Below are 19,424 nucleotides of genomic sequence, written 5' to 3' on the forward strand. Positions count from 1 at the left end.
TTTAAAAATATTTGATACTTGGACCCTTTCTGGAATTTTCCATGTTCTATTTTATCCTTCTTCATCTCGAAGTGACTTTCAGATAAACCCTACCCAATATAAAAAATGGCTAAGCCAAAGCAGAAGACATCAAAGGAGTGTCTGGTCTGACAAGCTTGGGTAATGGAAAGGCACCTGAACGCTCAGGCTCAGACATTAGCCCCGAGTCCTCCTCTAGTGTTTGTGTGGCCCTGAGTTAGCCTTCTTGCCTACTTTCTCTGCTCTGTTGTTAACTGTGCGTTGTGCTCTCTTGGTCAGCGTTGTGAGGGACAACAGCGGGTGTCCTGATTTCTGTTAGTGAAGCTCTCTTCAGAATAATCGTAACAAACCTCTAGTTGGTAGAACTTTCAGGAATATTCTGCCCTGGGTCAAGACAGAATTCCTTAGTGGCTCGCAGCCCCAACCGCCCCAGAAGTGGGCAACACAGAGGGGCCCTGTGAGCCCCCTCCATCCCATGACAGCTTGTTGGAAGTTGAAGGAAGCTTCAGGAATATCCTTGGTTTCGCTCTGGGTTCCTAACCAACCGTGGGCGGCCGGCAGGAGCCACATGGCTTGCACTGCATTTCACATTTACTGCCCGCCAACTGGCTAGCAGGCCTCCTCCCTCCCTCCCCAAACCTGCTGCATCGGAATTACTTAATGAGCTTTCACTTGGAGAAGAAAGGCAAGGAGGACCTGGCCCTTCTCCACCCATGCAGTGCAGGAGCAAGAGAGAAGGCAAACAGCAGCCTCCGAGGCCTGCCTTTCTAATGAATGGCTACATGCCACAGGAAGAGAATTAACAGCTCTCAATTCTTCCCGTGGCCTATGATGGGAACCCTTATATGCTCCACTTACAGTTCAGGACACAAGACTGGGTAGGGGAGTGCCCAGACAAGGGATGTGTCCACAGCTCAGAGCAGCACCTCTGGGTTCTGATTCTCCTTCAGGTCCCAGACTTCGGTTTAATGTTCCACGCATGCATTCAGGGGGCAGGTTAGAAAATTTAATAGTAAAGCCGATGCATTCTTACAGTTGGCCTACAAAAAGCACGTGTGGACAGGAATGGGGAGGGAAGGGCAGCATGTATGAAGGGACGCTCGCTGTGTAGAGCTTGGAGACATCCAGGCTGGGCCAGCTCCCTGGGATGGATCAGGACTCCTGCAAGCCAGAGCTGTTTGACTGTGGGCAGTGGGCAGGTTACTTAGTCTCTCTGGGCTTCCGTGACCTCATCTTTAAAAAGGGGGAGACGACTTGGGAATTTAGGAACTTGGCCAGATGATGTGTGTATGGTTTGGCATAGTGCGTGACGTAGAGTAAGTCCTTTGAAAATGTCTGAGAGCACAGACATGGATTGGGGTGCTGGTAGGGATTCACAAGGCCCATTTTCCCCCAGCTTGTGTCCGCACTATGTCGTGGCAGCAGATGCCTTGCTTTGGTTTTTAAAGCCAGCCCTTCCAGGTCAGGCAGGAGCTGTCCCAGACTGGCCCAGTGCGTCTGTCCGAGCACCCTCCCTGTCCTCACTGGGTCAGGGCGCAATGAGCTGCCCTCACAAGGGAAGCCACTCCTGGGCTCTGAGCAAGGGTGGGAGATGGAAGAGGTGGGGGCCTGGTGTTGGCCGTGGGCTCCCAACCCAGCAGCTGCTGACTAGTTCCGTGTCCTGTGCTCATCCACAGCGAATACAACCGTGTTCAATGCTTCAGCCTTGCTGACACCAAACACCAACACTTCTCTGGTAAGTCCTCGCCTCTAACTCAGAAGTTCGAGGGTTTTTGCTTGTGGGGAGAGTGGGAGAGGTTGGGAAACAGAGACCCTTTTATGGCCAGCTAGACTTTGCCACGCTCAGTCCCAGCTGCACATCAGGGTCACCTGTGAGCTGTGTAAATGCAGACATTTATTGTAAATGTGTACAGTCAAAACCTCCCCTTTAAAACACGTCTCATCCTATTACATCCATGTGCATAAATACCACACACAGAAGGGGAGGTAGAGGGGAGGAATGTAAGTAGGGCCACACAACAGTATAAACAGTTTCCCAGCCGGCTTTCTACCTCTTCCTTGCCTTTCCACCCAGCATCTCCAACTCCCACCCAACAGTGCCACTCCCCAGTCCCAGAAAGGTTATGAATTCTACCCCCCAACACCCCGCTTCGCTGGATCTGCTCTGTCCTGTGTGCGCACGAGTCCCCGTCTGGTCTGGTCTGCCCCTCCCCACAATGATGGGCAGTGGCCCTCAGGAGAGGGGCCCGGCCTGGGTGGCTCCAAGGGTGGGAAGTCCAACAGCGAGAGAGGAGCAGCTCCTGATGGGCTTTGGGGGAGATCTTGGGACTTTCTGTGTCGCGCAGCTTCCTCCCTCAGTCACTCCTGCAGAGGTGGCCGCCCATTCGGTTGGCAACTTAGCCTAAGGTCTTTCAAATATCTGATTTTGAGGGAGGAAGAATGGACTCAACCAGGGCCTAAGCCTGGATGCTTGCTATGTGTGAGGTGCTGTGTGCACTCTGAGGACCAAAAAGACAAAAACAGATGTGGCTCCTGCCTGCCGTCCAACTTGTGTGTGGTATACGTATGGAGACAAACACGAAGGCTAACAGGACAGCAGAAGCAGAACATGTCGTTTGTCAAGTATAGGCCAAACGTGTCCTTCCAGCCATGGAGACAGGAGGCACCCTGCAAACTGGGAGGAAAGCCTCAGAAAGTGGAATGTGATCTGGTCTGGAAGGTGGGGAAAGTTGGTTCCCTAGAGAGAGCCACATTCCAGGCCAGGGACCAGCCCAGACAGAAGGGCAGACAAGGAAAACACAAAAGCTGTCCTGAGCACAGCGAGTGGGCCCGCCCAGCCAAGACAGCAGGAGCGTGTGGCAGGGCCCAGGGGAAGCACAAGAGGGGAGCTGGGAGAGAGATGTGGGGCCGGCCCAGTGGGGCAGTGGAAGCACGCAGCCTGGCGGGGGGCAGTTTGGATAGCTTCAGTGATTGAGAGGGGTCTTGGCATTCAGCAGATGTCTTACAAATCTGGACTTCTCTCTTCATGTGGTATTTTCTGATCCTGGGCTTTCCCACTCTGTGGCGGTAAGGTAACAGGGTAAGAGCAGATCCGGCAAGGCCCCTTAAGGCTCCAGAACCTGCTCAAAGCCACTTCCTCCCCATTCCTTTGGTCTAAGCGGACCCAGGGCCAGGCCAGATTCAAAAGGGTGGAGAGACAGACTTCACCTTTTGAAGGGAGACCTGTTGGTGTCACATGGCAAAGGAGTATGGACACAGGGAGGCCTGATTCATTGGAAACCACGATTATTTCAAAGTCCCACATTCCTCTTAATGCAAAGATTCATTACAGGTGGTTTCAGACATCTGTTTACTTCATTTTGTAGGTTCATGAATATTTACACAGTAATTTTTTTAAATTTTATTTATTTGACAGACAGAGATCACAAGTAGGCAGAGATGCAGGCGGGTGGGGTGGGGAGGAAGCAGGTTCCCCACTGAGTAGAGAGCCCGATGCAGGGCTCAATCCCAGGACCCCGGGATTATGACCTGAGCCGAAGGCAGAGGCTTTAACCCACTGAGCCACCCAGACGCCCCTACACAGTAATTTTTAAAAATATATATTAAATTTTATTATAAATTACCCTGCTTTTATTACACTTAGAAACACATGTATATGAACATATATGTGTGTCTACACATGCATTCATATACATACAGATATACGTGTGTGTTTGTTTCTGTATATGTAATTGTTTTGTGTACACTGGATTTTAGGCATCTAGACATGAAAGGGGGAAGTGACTGACCTAAGAGAGATCTGACAAGGGTGAAATGTGTGAGAAGGTGTGCACAGGGGAAGGAAAAGGAAGAATAAATGTGACCTGCTCCAGGGAAGAGATGCATAGCTGACTGAGCCGGAGCCAAACCTGCTGCAGGAGAGGGCGTCCCAACCTCTGAGCGACTTCTCCTTGCTAACTCAGCAGTGCATCCTCGAACACACTGAAGAAACACATGTCAGCTCCTAATTTTCCTAGGGGCTCTGCTGTTTGTTGTTCCTTGACATAGCCTTTCTCCAGGAACATAATTCTGTTGCTGGGCCCCATGGAGGATGGGAGGGGTATGTGGACTGCCTGAGGGACTCTAGGGGCAAGGATACAGCTGACTTCCCAGGAAGGCCCTGACCCTTTCTCTCCCGTGCTTGGTCTCCAAGTACAACCCCCTTAACCTCACAGCACTGGACTGGTCTCTGCTGAGCAAGAAGGAGTGTCTGAACTATGGTGGGCAGCTGCTCGGGAATTCCTGCCAGTTCATCCCAGACCTGGCACTCATGTCCTTCATCCTTTTCTTCGGGACGTACTCCATGACCCTGACCCTGAAGAAGTTCAAATTCAGCCGCTATTTCCCTACCAAGGTAAGCTCACCGTGCAGTGAGGAAGGGGCCTACAGTTATGCAGTTCACAAGGAAGCCCCATTGAGTCTCCCTGTGAGGGTTCTGGCCCTGACAGGATGGACACCACCACATTAGCACCGGCCCACATACTGGGATTTTTCAAGTTAAGAGCACAGATTCAGAATCAGAGAGAAGTGAGTTCCCTTGTTGTCAAGTCCCCTTGGCAACACTTGGTATTGTAAGACTTTTATCTTTGATCTTTCTGTGTAGTAGTATCTCATTGTGTTGTTAAAATTTTCATTTCCCCAATGACTAATGACGTTGAAAGTCTTGTGTGTTTATTGGCCACATAGCCATTTGAATTTCTTAATGGAAGTGTCTATTTGCAGGAGTTCTATACATATTCTGGGTAGAAACCTTTTTGTGATCATATGTGTCGCAAATATCTTCTCGTATATGACTGAACTTTTTATTTCTTTATGGTAGCTTTTGACTAATAGAAATTCTTAGCTTTATTATATTATTATAATTATAATATATTTATTATATATTATATTTATTATAATATATCAGAATTTTCTTCAGGGAAAATATTGGACAGAAAATATTCTCCTGTTATCTTCTAAAAGCATCATTTTTCTCCTTTCGTGTTCTATCAAAATCAATTTTGACATATAGGGTGAGATAGTGTTTCCTTTTATGTGTGTATAAATAGCACTTTTTGAAAAAGACCATCTTTTCCTCTGCTCTGCAATACTTCCTTTGCTAGATGTCAAATATTCACATACGATGGGGTGTGTTCCTAGGTTCTTTATTCTGCTTCACTGGTTTGTCTGCCCGTGCCACAGTCTCCATTTGTATGGCTCTTCAGTCTGTGTGTCTTTTTTTTTTTTTTAAGATTTTATTTATTTATTTGACAGAGATCACAAGTAGGCAGAGAGGCAGGCAGAGAGAGAGGGGGGGAAGCAGACTCCCTGCCGAGCAGAGAGCCCGATGCGGGGCTCGATCCCAGGACCCTGAGATCATGACCTGAGCCGAAGGCAGCGGCTTAACCCACTGAGCCACCCAGGCGCTCTTAAGTCTGTATGTCTTATGGACCAAACTCTCCCTCTTTATCCTTCTTTCCCAAGAATCATCTTTAATTTTATTAAATAAGAATTTGTTGGAATTTTGATCGGATTATTTGACCTTCAATGTCCATTTGGAGAGGATTGCCACCTTTTACGTTTGGAGTCCTCTGATCCAGACTACTGCATGCTTCACAACTTATTTGGGTCTTTTTTTCTCTCCATAATTTTTTTCAGGTTTGGGCCTTAAGCTCTTGCACACTTTTTATTAGATATATTCCTAAGGACTTTATTCTTTTATGCTATTAAAATGCTAAATACTAATTTGAATTGCATTTTTTTCCTGTGGTGAGAATAAAACATTAATTAATCAAAACAGCATCTGCATATATGAGCAAAGCTGTGCCTTAGAGAGGGGAGCTCGGAAGAATTTTAGCAACACTCTCCCACCATAAATCCTACGAGCACTCTCCTAAAGTCATCTTTTTAAAGTTTATTTACTTTTAGTGATCTCTACACCCAATGTGGGCTCAAAGTCATGACCCCCAGGGTGAGAGTTTCATTTCTGCTGAGTCAGCCAGGCACCCCTCTCCTAAAGCCATCTTAAATAAATATTACTGCTCCTGCTACTACAACTACACATGATAATGATGGTAATATTGATAATCACTGAATTTTTCTCAATATTTCAAAAGACTAAATAAAAGACTCTTTAGGAAGTTTTGCAGTGTATGAGCTGTGGAAAAAATCCTGTGCTTGCCACACAAATGCATCGTCAAGACAAATTCACTCCCTTCCTCACTACTTCCAACCAAATCGTATCCAAGTCACCTCTTATGTAAAAGATCTAGAGCACCGATTGCATCTGAGAGTGTCTGTTTCCTGGAGGATGAAATATAATTCACATAGCAGGAAATTCTTTTATCACCGTTTTCCCCCTTACATTCTTACAAATTGCCCTGTTGCCTCCTGAAATTTAGTGTTTCAGAGAAGAATGAGACAATGCCATTTCACACCCATCTGGTAAAGATATGAAGGTCTTGGGACACCAAGTGTGGGAGGTGAAAAGCGAGTTGAGAGCGTAAATAGACACGAGCAATGCAGAGAGTTGTTGGCACTGTCTGGTAGAGCTAAAGACGGCTGTGATTTTCCAGTGGGCATTTCCATTCCCAGAAATATACCCCAGAGAAATCCTCATGTGTGTAAGAATGTTCAAAGAAGCATTGATTCTAAGGGGAAAACCAAGAAAATAATCTAAGTTGATCTATCAACAGAAGAATGAAGAAATAAATGGGAAATAATACTTTTTTAAAAGATTATTATTTATTTATTTGACAGAGCGAGATCACAAGCAGGCACAGAGGCAGAGAGAGGGAGAAGCAGGCTCCCCGCTGAGCAAAGAGCCCGATGCGGGACTCGATCCCAGGACCCTGAGATCACACCTGAGCTGAAGGCAGAGGCTTAACCCACTGAGCCACCCGGGTGCCCCAAATAATCATGTATTAAGCTACAGCACATATGCACGTAGATTACAGCCGTATTGATCCACAAGGAAACATAGCACCAACATAATGTTGAGCCAATAATGCAAATTGCAGAAGATTACAAATAATATGAAACCATTTATGTAAAATTTTTAAAGCATGTAAAAAATGCCATATTTTGTTTAGGGCTATGTACATATTTACTAAAAGTTTTAAGACATTCGTTGGAATAATAAAGTCCAAATTCAGAGCAGTGGATCTCTCTAGAGAGCAGAGACAGGGATGCCATAACTGGATCACAGAGAGGCATCAACTAAATGGGTGTATATTCATTTCTTACGGTATGGGGAGTACACAGCTGTTTATCATATCCATCTTTACGCTAGGTCAGACCATGCGAAATGGAGTGTGTTAGACTGTTTTGCCCTACAAAGAATGGCAAACTCATATGGTTTAACTTAACTTTTGATCTGAGTGCTGGGGATATTGCAGGAAAATTACTGGAAACCTGCACGCTGCTTGGCTTAGATGATCACAGTAATATAAAGCTGTTACTGATTTTCAACTTTTAGAATCACCTTATAGATAAACCACAAAAGACATGTGGTCATGGAACAGAATGTGAGTGTTCTCAGCTTTGACAATGTCAAGATTCACAGGGAAGGGTCACAGAGGGAACAGGATGGGGAGGGTTGGTGGTGAGAAAGGAGGCAGCTAGCCACGCCACAGGGCATGCGAGTGGATGGCAAAGTCAGCAGAAAGAGAGGCTTCACTACGCAGTGAAAGTAACAAAGGAAAAACCCATAGAAAGTGTTTGAAAATAACTCTCAAAGATTGGGGCTGAAGAAGGGGCAGGAGGGCCAGTGCAAGTAAGCCAAATCTTTATTAGCAGATCATGCTTTAAATTAGTAAATCAACATATAAAAGTATAGTGTATTAGATAATGACATGGAAGAAATCACCAGAACAACTAAAATCAAGCAGACATACGGGTACATCTGGAGTGAGGAAAGGTGAAGTGGGGGACTTGGCTTTCTATATCATGTGGGTTTTTCTTTAATTATATATGTTCTTTTAATAACAATTTTAAAGGGGAGTTGGGGGGGGGGTAAGGGAATGCATTCAGTGTGCCATCACCGGCCCCTGCCCTTCCTAACTTCTTTCCCTGCTGTTCTCTGGAAACTACTCTCTTTGAAGAGATCATAGAAAAGGCAGCAGTGTGGACGTTGGTCAGAGGGCAGAGGGTGTGAGGTCGTGAACCTGGCCTAGGATGGGCATCCCGAGACACAGGAGCAAGAGGTGAAGGACTTCTAGTGGACAGACGGTCCGAGAGCAAGTAGGGGTCCCCAGCAGAATCGGGGACCTCCCTCCCAGCCCAGGTGGCAGTGCAGCCCTCTGCCATACATTTTCAGGAGATAGGACTTCCTTGAGATCTAAGTTCAGCCTTGCCGTCACCGCCCTTCATGGCGGCTGAGTTCAGTCTGTCACACCAGAAAATGTTTTCGGCCGTGGCGCCATGCCACATGACTAATAACAGTTCCCACATTCGCTCTCCTATGCCAAGCCCTCTGGGTGTATTATAGTTGTTCACTTATGTCTATGGAAAAGGTGCTATCATTATGTCCATTTCACAGATGAAGAAACTGAGGCGCCAAGAGATATCGTGCTTCCCCACCGTCACATGGCTGGCAAGGGTAGAGCCAGGATTCGAGCTCAGTCTGCTGACACCGAAGCCCAAGTTCTTACCTGTGCTCCTCATGCTGGCAGGGAAGGACTGAGCCCTTGGGGAGGAGGGCAGGGACTTCCCTTACCTACGCATCTCCCTCCTGCAGGTCCGGGCCCTGGTTGCCGACTTTTCCATTATCTTCTCCATCCTTCTGTTCTGTGGAATCGATGCCTGCTTCGGCCTGGCGACCCCCAAACTGCACGTGCCCAGTGTCATCAAGGTTTGCCCCTGGCCCCTGCTCTGGGCGTTAGCCCGGTCTGCCTACCAACTGCAGCTCCTTTCCCCTCTAGACTGATCAAACTTCCATACACTCTCAGCCAAACAACCTGGGAGTTTCTCTGGGTATGCCCTGCCCTTCCTCCACAAAGCCTCCCAGCGGGAGATCCCTTGCCATGGGAGGTTGGGGACATATTCACAGTGAAATCCTGCTGTGGAGTCATGGCATGGAGAAGTGCTGAAACCCCGCTCCAGCCCAGCAGCAGTCCCCTGATTTCCACTTACGGGGCTCTGATCCCCAGGCTCCAGCTATCTTTAAGTGGAGTCACCGGGGGTCTGTTGAAAATGATCCCTTAGAACACTGATTCTCAAAATGTGGTCCCCAGACTAACATCACACCATCACCTGAGAACTTGCTAGGAAAGCCATCTGCTCAGCCCTACACCAGACCTGTGGAATCAGAAGGTCTGGGGATGGATCCTGGAGTTCTGCATTTTAATAAGCTCCACCCCCTCCCCCCCTCCTGGAAAGGGCCCACCAAGTTGGAGAATCACCCGTTGGTGCTGGTGCTGCTTGCTCAGAGGGAAGCTCAGGCTCGGCTCCCTCCCTGGGAGCACCAGCCACCTACCCTGGGCGTAGAAGTGAAGGTTCTAGAATTCACCCTCCCTGCCTTTGAGGGCTTGCTTCAGGGTTCTCCTAAGGAGCTTAAACACAAAAAGTACCTCTTGCTCTTAAATGAAACCAAAGAGAGATTTCAGCCCAGCTCCTGCACAGATAATCCCTTGTCCTAATGTGCAATTAATGTAAAACATTAATCTGAATTAATGTTTTACAGAGCATCCTATAATGCTCCCCAGACAGGTAACTCAGAGGAGAGGCAGAAGGGTCCGGCACTGCGCCCATCAAATTCCTGATTCTTGCCTATTGGGCCTCATTCCTGTTTCTTGTTACCTTGCAGTTAGTGACTGCATGCTCCCTCCCTGCGGCCTGGGCTCTCACCTCCCCATTCCCCATCAGCCCAGGGAGCTGCCCCCAATGCTCCTAGTGCAGCAGACGCCATCCCTTCCCAAGTCTGTCTGCGTCTGTGGTCCGTTGACAGTTGCAGGTACCCAACATCGTGAAGGGAAAAGACTGCACTCAAGAAGCACTCCACGTGGGGGAGTGGGGCCCCGGGCAGCAAGTGCACTGGGACAAGGGAGAGAGGAAAGGGCTGTTTCCATTTGCTCTGCTCAGCCCACGCGGCCTGACCGAGGCTGGTTCGTGGCCCCCTTTGGGAAGAACCCATGGTGGGTGTACCTGGCGAGCGTCCTGCCCGCCCTGCTGGTGACCATCCTGATCTTCATGGACCAGCAGATCACCGCCGTCATAGTCAACCGGAAGGAGAATAAGCTGAGGGTAAGGCGGCTGCTGGGAGGAGGAGCACAACCTCTTTCTTCCCACAAAGTCAGAAGGAACAGAGAAGGGAGATGGTGCTTCTGTCAAAATGTGGGCCATTTATAAAGCAAGATGTGAGGTCAGAAGTCTGGGGTTCTGGTGTGTGTGCGGGCGGGGGAAGGGGGGAGATGTGACCTCCAGATGCAGGTAAGGCTGCCAGGACCAGAGTGATTATCCAAGGACCAGGACGAAACCCAGGGTGGGCCTCTAGGCCCAGGCTCCTTGCTTCTTCCAAAGTGACCTTCCAGCTCTGTGCCTCCTGACCAGGCACTTGGGAATCCAAGTAGATCTGGGATTTTGACCCAGAACCATGAGGCTGAGGAGAGTCCTTAGCCCTTCTGGTCCCTTCCTCTGGGTTTGAGGAGATTTGGGCTACCCTGTCCCCATCCCAATCTAGACTACTCTGAGCTTGGTCTAGAGCCTGCCTGGCCAAGACCCCTTGTTCAAGAATTGCAGAGAGATTGTGGCCGTTGGTAGGAGCCCTCCTTCCCAAGGACTCAAGCCCAGGGCCTCTACAAGTCTAAACAACCCTCTCCTCCCTTTCCTGTGTCCCTTCCCTAGTTCAGCAAACCATGGGGTTGGTGATGCCTGAGCACCTCAGGCTAGTGACAGCCTAAGAGTCCCTAATGAAGGCCGAGGGGAGCCTTTGAACCTGGTTCCACAAAATGGCTGCTCTGGGGGAGATTTGGATCTCCCTCCCCCTCACACCAACAGGTGGTCTGGTGCAGACTCTCTGGATAGCTTCTCCTCTCCCCCTGCCCCATGCAGAAGGCTGCCGGCTACCATCTGGACCTGTTCTGGGTTGGCATCCTCATGGCGCTGTGCTCCTTCATGGGGCTCCCCTGGTATGTGGCGGCCACTGTCATCTCCATCGCCCACATCGACAGCCTCAAGATGGAGACGGAGACCAGTGCCCCTGGGGAGCAGCCCCAGTTCCTGGGGGTCAGGTAGGTGGGGAGCCGTGACTGGGGACCACCTGAGCAGGGGTGTTTAGGTTGGGAGAAGGGAAGCAGGTTTTTCTTACCATCAAGTTATCTGGGCAAAAAGGTCCCTTGTTCTGCAGCCCGGGAACAGTGAGGATAGGAGTTATATTCCTAAGGGAGAGGGAGGGAGACAAAAATTCCGTTCTAAGTGGTGCTTTTTTAGTGATGGAATGCAAGCAGTGCACCACCGCGGCCTGCGTGCACATGACCTCTCACCTGCAGCCCCCTCTGACCCATCCTTCGTCTCCTCTTCCTCAAGACCCCCACCGTCCCCCAAACCATCCTGTGGGTGCAGGTCCTCCCCAGTCTCCATGCTTCCAGACAGTCTTCCCAGGACGCCCCCACTCCCTAGACAGTGGCCCATGACCCATCACCTCCACACCCTCCTCAGTCTCCTCTCATGCCCATTCCACTCCCTGGCCTGTTCCCAGCGGCCACACATATCTTCCATCTCTTAGGGTCTCCGGGGTGAGCCCACACCAGACTCTTAACTGTCCAGAGAGCTTCTCCTCACTGCCTCAGGATACCTGGGCTACCCAGCCTGCCCTGGGGGCTCCTTTTCTGGCCAGGGCAGGGTCCCCTCCTAGACTCCTGACCCCAGAGGACTGGGCCTGAGCAGTCTGCCCCCAAGTCCCCAGCCCCCACCTGGATTGTTGCCTGGGCCTGGGCACTCCCACCCCTCTCGCCTGCTCTGCCAGAAGCCAGACCCCCTCCCTCTGAGTCCTGTTAGTCACGCCCCACAGACAAGGACCTTCCTGCCTCGAAGGGCAGGGCTCATAAGCAGTGCACATTCCCATTTCAGCCTCACAATTCCCTAGACAGCTACCACTCACTCTCTTGCTTCTACCAAGGCAGAAGACATGTAGGGCCTCGCCTGATGCCACGCAACCGAGCTTGAGGTCAGTCTGGCTCCAGTGCCTCTGCTGTTAGTCACTGCCCTGGACACCCTCCCAAACGCCCCTCCAGCTGCCTCGGTCAGGATTCCTTCTCTTCCCATGTGCTGGTCAGCTGGGCCTCAGGCAGCGGGTGTACTTCCTGGAATGGGGAACAGGGCAGAGGCCGGGGCGTGGAAACAGCCATTAGGTGCACACACAGGGCCAGAGGGCTAGAATGGGCAGGGAGCCTCTCCCAGTACCCCCTGACCGTGTGCCCTTGTCTGCCAGGGAGCAAAGAGTGACTGGCACCATCGTCTTCATCCTGACGGGCATCTCTGTCTTCCTGGCTCCCATCCTGAAGGTGAGGCTCTGCACCCTCCACCAGGGCCATGTCCCCCTAAGAAACACTGGCCGATGCCTCAGAGGTGGGGAGAGGGTCTCCACATGCACCCTCAAGAGGCAGGACCCAAAGAGATGTTTCATCACCATCCTTGTTTTCTGGAATTTTGCATCACTTATCAGCACTAGACAATCCTCACTGCTCTTTTCCACTCCTCCCAGGGTCTACCCTCCCTTTTCTGGAGATGCTCCTCCTTCAGAAAGTTTGGCCGAGTCCCATCCTGGTTTGGTTTGGTTTTGTAAGATTTTATTTATTTATTTGTCAGAGAGAGAGAGAAAGTACGTGCACACACAAGCAGGGAGAGCTGCCGGCAGAGGGAGAAGCAGGCTCCCCGCTGAGCAAGGAGCCCCATGCAGGACTCGATCCCACAACCCTGGGATCATGACCTGAGCAGAAGGCAGACGCTTAACCAACTGAACCCCCACAGGTGTCCTTGGCCAAGTTCCATCCTTGCTTAGATCAGGAGCCTCCTGCCCTGGTTGTGTCTCCACATTGAGTTTTATGGCTCACTAGACCCCTCCTTGCTCACCCTTTTTCTGAAGTGTCAGACTTACAAGGGGAGGGCTTTTGTAGATTTTCCTGTGCTCTGTTCTCTGCTCCTCTGTCCTGCATGTCCTGGGCACATAACTGTTTCCCCCCCCCACCCCCCACAGTTTGAAACTCCTTTTTGTCGCATCCTCCCAGTCCAACTGGAAGAGATGAAGTCAGACGAGAGTACACCCAGAGTGGGCATCCGCGAACACTCTGCTTAGGTTTCTCCGTCTCTCCAGTTCAGCCACTCATCTGCTGTGTTCATTTGCTGCCATAACACAATACCACAAACCAGGGTGCCTAAACAACACTTATTTTCTTACAGTTCTGGAGGCTAGAAGTTTCTGATCAAAGCGTCACTAGCTTTGGTCTCTTCTGAAGCCAGATATGGGGAAATGTTAATTATTACTTTGGCCATCATGGAAAACTTTCCGTGAGTCTGCATGGTTCCAGAGACTCTGATATTGTCTTTGTATTCAATGACAAACGATTTGAAAAAATCCTATCCCCCCCTCAAAAAAATTCTACCCATGTTCTTTTATAATAAGAGTAGAAAAAATATAATATCATTTTACTCACCACCAATTAATCTGTTTGATAAATTTTATAACAGAGAAGACCTATCTAGATTTTTGTTGATTTAGGTTTTCTCATTTGATTGTATTAAAGTATATAGGGTATATATTTTCATTTTTTGTTTATATTTTTATATCTTTTTATAAAGATAGGCTCTCAGAGGAAGTCAGCAACTTTGCACACACTTCTTCAGAGACTGATTCCACCCAAAACTGCTTCTGGGAATGAGAGCTCAAGTGTCCTTGAGGCAGACCTTTCCCATCACAGCCTGACAACTATCCAAATGTCTCCCATCTTAACTAAGCAAAATAAAACCACTTCTAACAACAGCAACAGAAAAAAGATTGGGTTTCAAAATTGTTAAATGATTAAAGCATTGTCACTAGCTGACGCTAGTACTAATTTTGACACTTGTACTAATTTGGAGAGATGACCAAAGATCTGCAAATTGGTGATGACAGGGCTGAAGATTGTCGCTGATCTTCTAGCAGTAAAAGTCACTATGTCTAAGTCAGGACAACCCTCCATTGAAAGAGAAATTTCATCCCTTACTGTTCAAAGTAGTAAGGCTAATTTTAGGCTAAAGGAAAGATATTTTGTATAGCCAATTCAAGAAAAATATAACTTAACCTAGATCTGAGGTCCTAGATTTAATCCCAGCATTTATTTCCAATAAAAATCTTCCAGGACGCCTGGGTGGTTCAGTTGGTTAAGCATCCGCCTCTGGCTCAGGTCACGATCCCAGAATTCTTGGAACAAAGCCGCTCCCCTGCTCAGTGGGGGGTCTGCTTCTCCCTCTCCCTTTGCTTCCCCCTTCACTTGTGCTCTCTCTCAAGTAAATAAAAAAGTATTTTAAAAAAATTATCCATAAAGCTTATTTACCTTTTTGCCACTGTATCATTTGCCCATGTCTGTCAAATTAGGCATAGCTGAGTACATACCCGATTCAGAGAACATACATTGGAGAGCTGCCTACCGAAGATATTAGTTGAAGAACTTTAATTTTTTTAAGCTTTATTTATTTATTTGAGAGAGGGAGGGACAGAGGGAGAGAATCCTCAAGCAGACTCCCTGCTGAGCATGAAGCCCATCATGGGGCTCAATCCCAGGACCTTAACATCATGACCTGAGCCGAATCAAGAATTGGGCACTTAACTGACTGAGCCACTCAGGCACCCTCGGACCTTTAATTCTTGTCTATATAGCCAACAAGGGAGAGAGCTCTTTAGGGCTATAAATTTTAGAGGGTACAATTTGGATCCTAGTTATTAGTGTTTCTATTTTTATCAACGTTTCTAAATCAGTTCTTAACTATACCTTTGTACCAGTTCCTCCAGTAGAATTCTGCTCTAGCACTTCTCAAATTTTAATGTGTATAAAAATCACCTTGGAGGGACACCTGGTTGGTTCAATTGGTTAAGTATCTGACTCTTGATCTCAGCACAGGTCTTGACCTCAGAGTCACAAGTTCAAGCCCAACATTGACGGTCAAAAAAAATTATATATATATACATACATATACATATGTATTTCATATATATATGAAAAATTTATTTATCTGTATATATGTGAAAAAATATATATATGAAAAAAATTACCTGGGAATCTTGTTAAAGAAAGATACTAATATAATATTGTATATTAACTATTCTGAAATTAGAATTAAAACTTAAAAAAAGGTACTGATTCAGTAAGTATGGGTAGAACCAAAATTCTGCATTTTTTAAAATTTTTATTTTATTTAACAGACAGAGATCACAAGTAGGCAGAGAGGCAGGCAGAGAGAGAGGAGGAAGCAGGCTCCCCGCTGAGCAGAGAGCCCGATGCGGGGCTCGATCCCAGGACCCTGGGATCATGACCTGAGCCGAAGGCAGAGGCTTTAACCTACTGAGCCACCCAGGCGCCCCCAAAATTCTGCATTTTTAACAAGCTCACGGTCAATGCCAATGATGCCGGCCCAAAGGCCACACTTGGAGCAGTAAGGGATGAAATCTCTCTCTCAGTGGATGGTTGCCCTGATTTAGACACTGCGATTTTTACTGCTAGAAGATCATTGATAATCTTCAGCCCTGTCATCACCAATTTGCAAATCTTTGGTTATCTTACCAAATGAGGGCGTTGGAGGATGAGGTGGTCACGTATCTGATGGGCAACATGAACATCTTACCCAGTCAGTTCTGCAAACCGCCAGTCCTTCTCAAGCCCTCAAGCATTGTCCTGTTTTGTTTCATGTTTTGCTCCCACCTTGCCACTGTTCTTCAGGACTGTGGATTTCTGCCTTCCGCCTCCAGGGAACCCCTGGCCATATGAAAAGCCCCCTCTTTGAACCCCATGAGTTGCTTTCATGGTCTCAGCTTCAAGTCATATGGGAAGGCTGCAGTGTCCTTACATTTGTGGGACTGTGATCATTGTCGACTCCTCCAACAGAGAGTAGAAATCTAACATTCGAGGCACCTTTTTTCTATTTTACTCTTTCATTACTGTTTGAAAAGGGCTTTCTGGGGGATCCAAGGAAGATTTGCATGGATTAATCTCCAGTTCTAGATCACAGCCCCAACACTTGTCAGTGTGATGTCATGGACCTTTGGGGTTTGCTGAGAACACTGCTTGAACCTGCAAATGACAAGACCGGAGATAATTTCCTAGGGTTAATGCATGACTTTTTGATGAGGCACTGGTAACTGCAAATTCTCTATGACTTAGTGCAGTTCTCCTCAGGTCCAAAGGGAATTTTTTTTAATAATTTTTAAATTTTTAAAATAAACATTTAATGTATTTTTATCCCCAGGGGTACAGGTCTGTGAATTGCCAGGTTTGCACACTTCACAGCTCTCATCATAGCACATACCCTCCCCAATGTCCATAACCCCACCACCCTCTCCCGACCCCCTTCCCCACAGCCACCCTCAGTTTGTTTTGTGAAATTAAGAGTCTCTTATGGTTTGTCTCCCTCCTGATCCCATCTTGTTTCATTTATTCTTTTCCTATACCCCAAACCCCCCACGTTGCATCTCCACTTCCTCATATCAGGGAGATCATATGACAGTTGTCTTTCTCCAACTGACTTATTTCGCTAAGCATAGTTCCATCCACGTCGTCGCAAATGGTGAGATTTCATTTCTTTTGATGGCTGCATAGTATTCCATTGTATATATACACCACCTCTTCTTTATCCATTCATCTGTTGATGGACATCTAGGTTCTTTCCATAGCTTGGCTATTGTAGACATTGCTGCTATAAACATTCGGGTGCACGTGCTGCTTTGGATCACTACGTTTGTATCTTTAGGGTAAATACCCAGTAGTGCAATTGCTGGGTCATAGGGTAGCTCTATTTTCAACTTTTTGAGGAACCTCCATGCTGTTTTCCAGAGTGGTTGCCAGCTTGCATTCCCACCCACAGGGAAGTTTTTGGTTTTTTTTTAAAGATTTTATTTATTTATTTGACAGAGAGAGATCACAAGTAGACAGAGAGGCAGGCAGAGAGAGAGAGAGAGGGAAGCAGGCTCGCTGCCGAGCAGAGAGCCTGATGCAGGACTTGATCCCAGGCGCCTGGGTGGCTCAGTGGGTTGAGCCGCTGCCTTCGGCTCAGGTCATGATCAAAGGGAAGTTTCAAGCCATCTGAAATTTGTAAGATTTTATTTCTCTCTCAATTGCTCCCACACTTTGAGAATGATTAGGACAGTATTGTTCATGGTAATTTTTACTTTGTTTCATAATTAGGCAAAAAATCTCATAAGCCATGTACAAATGGAATGATGCAGTGGCCATATTTCCCTTCTTTAAGATCAGATGTCTTGGATTGAGGTTTACAGCATATGGGTCCAAATCATGGTTTCTGTTAAAAAGAAAATGAGGCCAGTCTAACTTATGATAAAAGAGGTTACTTATTTGGTAGGATTTATGGACATCCTAAGTGGCATCTAAAAGTTGAGCACAGGGACACCTCGGTGGCTCAGTCGTTAAGCGTCTGCCTTCAGCTCAGGTCACGATCCCAGGGTCCTGGGATTGAGCCCCACATTGGACTCTCTGCTCAGTGGAGAGCCCGGTTCTCTCTCTCCCACTCCCCCAGCTTGTCTTCCTTATTTCTCTCTGTCTCTTTCTGTCAAATAATAAATAAAAATAAATGAATAAAAGTTGAGCACAAGAGTGTATTTGTCTACATGTTCCAATATGACCACCCTGGAATCAAAGCCAACCCTTGTTCACAGTGGCACATGTCAAAGAGGCAGATAAAGGGAAGGAGGAGGAAGCACTGGGTGGATCAGTTGGCTGAGTGTTTGATTCTTGATTTCAGCACAGGTCATGATCTCAGGGTTGTGAGATCAAGCCCCACATTGGGCTCCATGTTGGGCATAGTATGGAGTCTGCTTAAGATTCTCTCTCTCCCTCTCCCTCTGCTCTCCCCACCCCTCCCCCTGCAGCTCTCACACATATACTCTCCAAAAAAAGAGAAAAAAAAGTTGGGGGGGGGTTTGAAAGAAGCAGAAACACAGCTTAGAGAGACAGTGGAGAAATACCTTAAAAGACTCCTAAAGAGTCACAGTGATGATCGTAGAACAGTATGAGTGGGGGCACCTGGGTGGCTCAGTGGGTTAAAGCCTCTGCCTTCGGCTCAGGTCATGATCCCAGGGTCCTGGGATAGAGCCCCACATCGGGCTCTCTACTCCACGGGGAGCCTGCTTCCTCCTCTCTCTCTGCCTGCCTCTCTGCCTAGTTGTGATTTCTCTCTGTCAAATTAAAAAAAAAAAGAACAGTATGAGTGATACGGTTTTATTTTTTAAAAAGCTAACAAACTACCTGTGAGCCTGATCAGAAAAGGATGCCCACCAAGCCATTAGCAGTTAGTTGGCAATTAATGGTGGTTGGTTTACCTATACACATCTGTTTTGCTTTCTAATCCGATTATGTAGGGTGTATAATTTTTGTTAATCTGCATGTACTCTCTGCTGATGGAGATCAGGTCAATAAAGGTCCCCAGAGCAGTGCTGCTTTGTAGCGGGTCCTCAGCTGGGGCTGGAAGGGGAGAGTAGCTGATAAGAATCAGCAGGAGGCTTTCTGTGAAGCTTTCCTGTGTTCCAGAAGGTGTGTCTTCAGTCAAACCCCAGGGCCTCGGCCGGGACAGGGAGCAGGGCAACAGGGTGGTCGGGCTGGGGGAACCGCTGCACGGGCAAAAGGGGGCAGGGCAGTGCTCCCCACCCACCCTGGCTCCAGATCTGCTGTCAGAGGCTCAGTTCCCCTAAGCATTAGCTCCTTCCCGGCTTGGGGAAAGCCAAGGCAGGCCAGGCCACCTCTGTGACCTGGCAGATGCCATCATACAGAACAGGGCGGCCAACAGCCTGGCCAGGAGCAGAGACCCAATCCACAACTCTGCTTCCCTCCCGTTTCAGTACATTCCCTTGCCGGTGCTGTATGGAGTCTTCCTCTACATGGGCGTGGCCTCCCTCAATGGCATCCAGGTAAGGTTCTCACCACCCCACCCAGCCCCAGGCTGCTCTGACCCAAATCAGCTCTCCATGTCAGCTGCCATATTCCCGAAACTGCAAGTGCTCACTTTCCCAGATCAGTGGAGAAATAATGGTGATAAAGATACTACCATGTACTTTGTGCCAAGTCGAGTCACTACAGCAGGCCCTTCATAGGTGTTCTGTAATGAATTCTGTGTAAGTAGGTGCTGTGAAACCTATTTAAAGACGAGGAAACAGGCTCAGGATTCCCACCCCAATGGGGCTGAGTCCAATG

At 48.0% G+C, this 19,424-nt stretch overlaps 1 protein-coding gene across 3 annotated transcripts in view; it reads left to right on the forward strand.

The window, feature by feature from the left end:
- SLC4A5 (solute carrier family 4 member 5) overlaps positions 1–19,424 on the forward strand; it is a 97,611-nt gene that overhangs the window by 68,271 nt on the left and 9,916 nt on the right. For all 3 annotated transcript variants that reach the window (XM_045979541.1, XM_045979542.1, XM_045979543.1), the window contains 7 exons: positions 1,695–1,753; positions 4,211–4,411; positions 8,774–8,887; positions 10,117–10,278; positions 11,086–11,264; positions 12,464–12,536; positions 19,073–19,141. In XM_045979541.1, coding sequence (XP_045835497.1) covers positions 1,695–1,753; positions 4,211–4,411; positions 8,774–8,887; positions 10,117–10,278; positions 11,086–11,264; positions 12,464–12,536; positions 19,073–19,141 — 857 coding nt within the window. The remainder of the gene's footprint in view (positions 1–1,694; positions 1,754–4,210; positions 4,412–8,773; positions 8,888–10,116; positions 10,279–11,085; positions 11,265–12,463; positions 12,537–19,072; positions 19,142–19,424) is intronic.

Source organism: Meles meles, chromosome 15, assembly GCF_922984935.1.
Source record: "Meles meles chromosome 15, mMelMel3.1 paternal haplotype, whole genome shotgun sequence".
In the NCBI taxonomy this organism is placed as follows: domain Eukaryota; kingdom Metazoa; phylum Chordata; class Mammalia; order Carnivora; family Mustelidae; genus Meles; species Meles meles.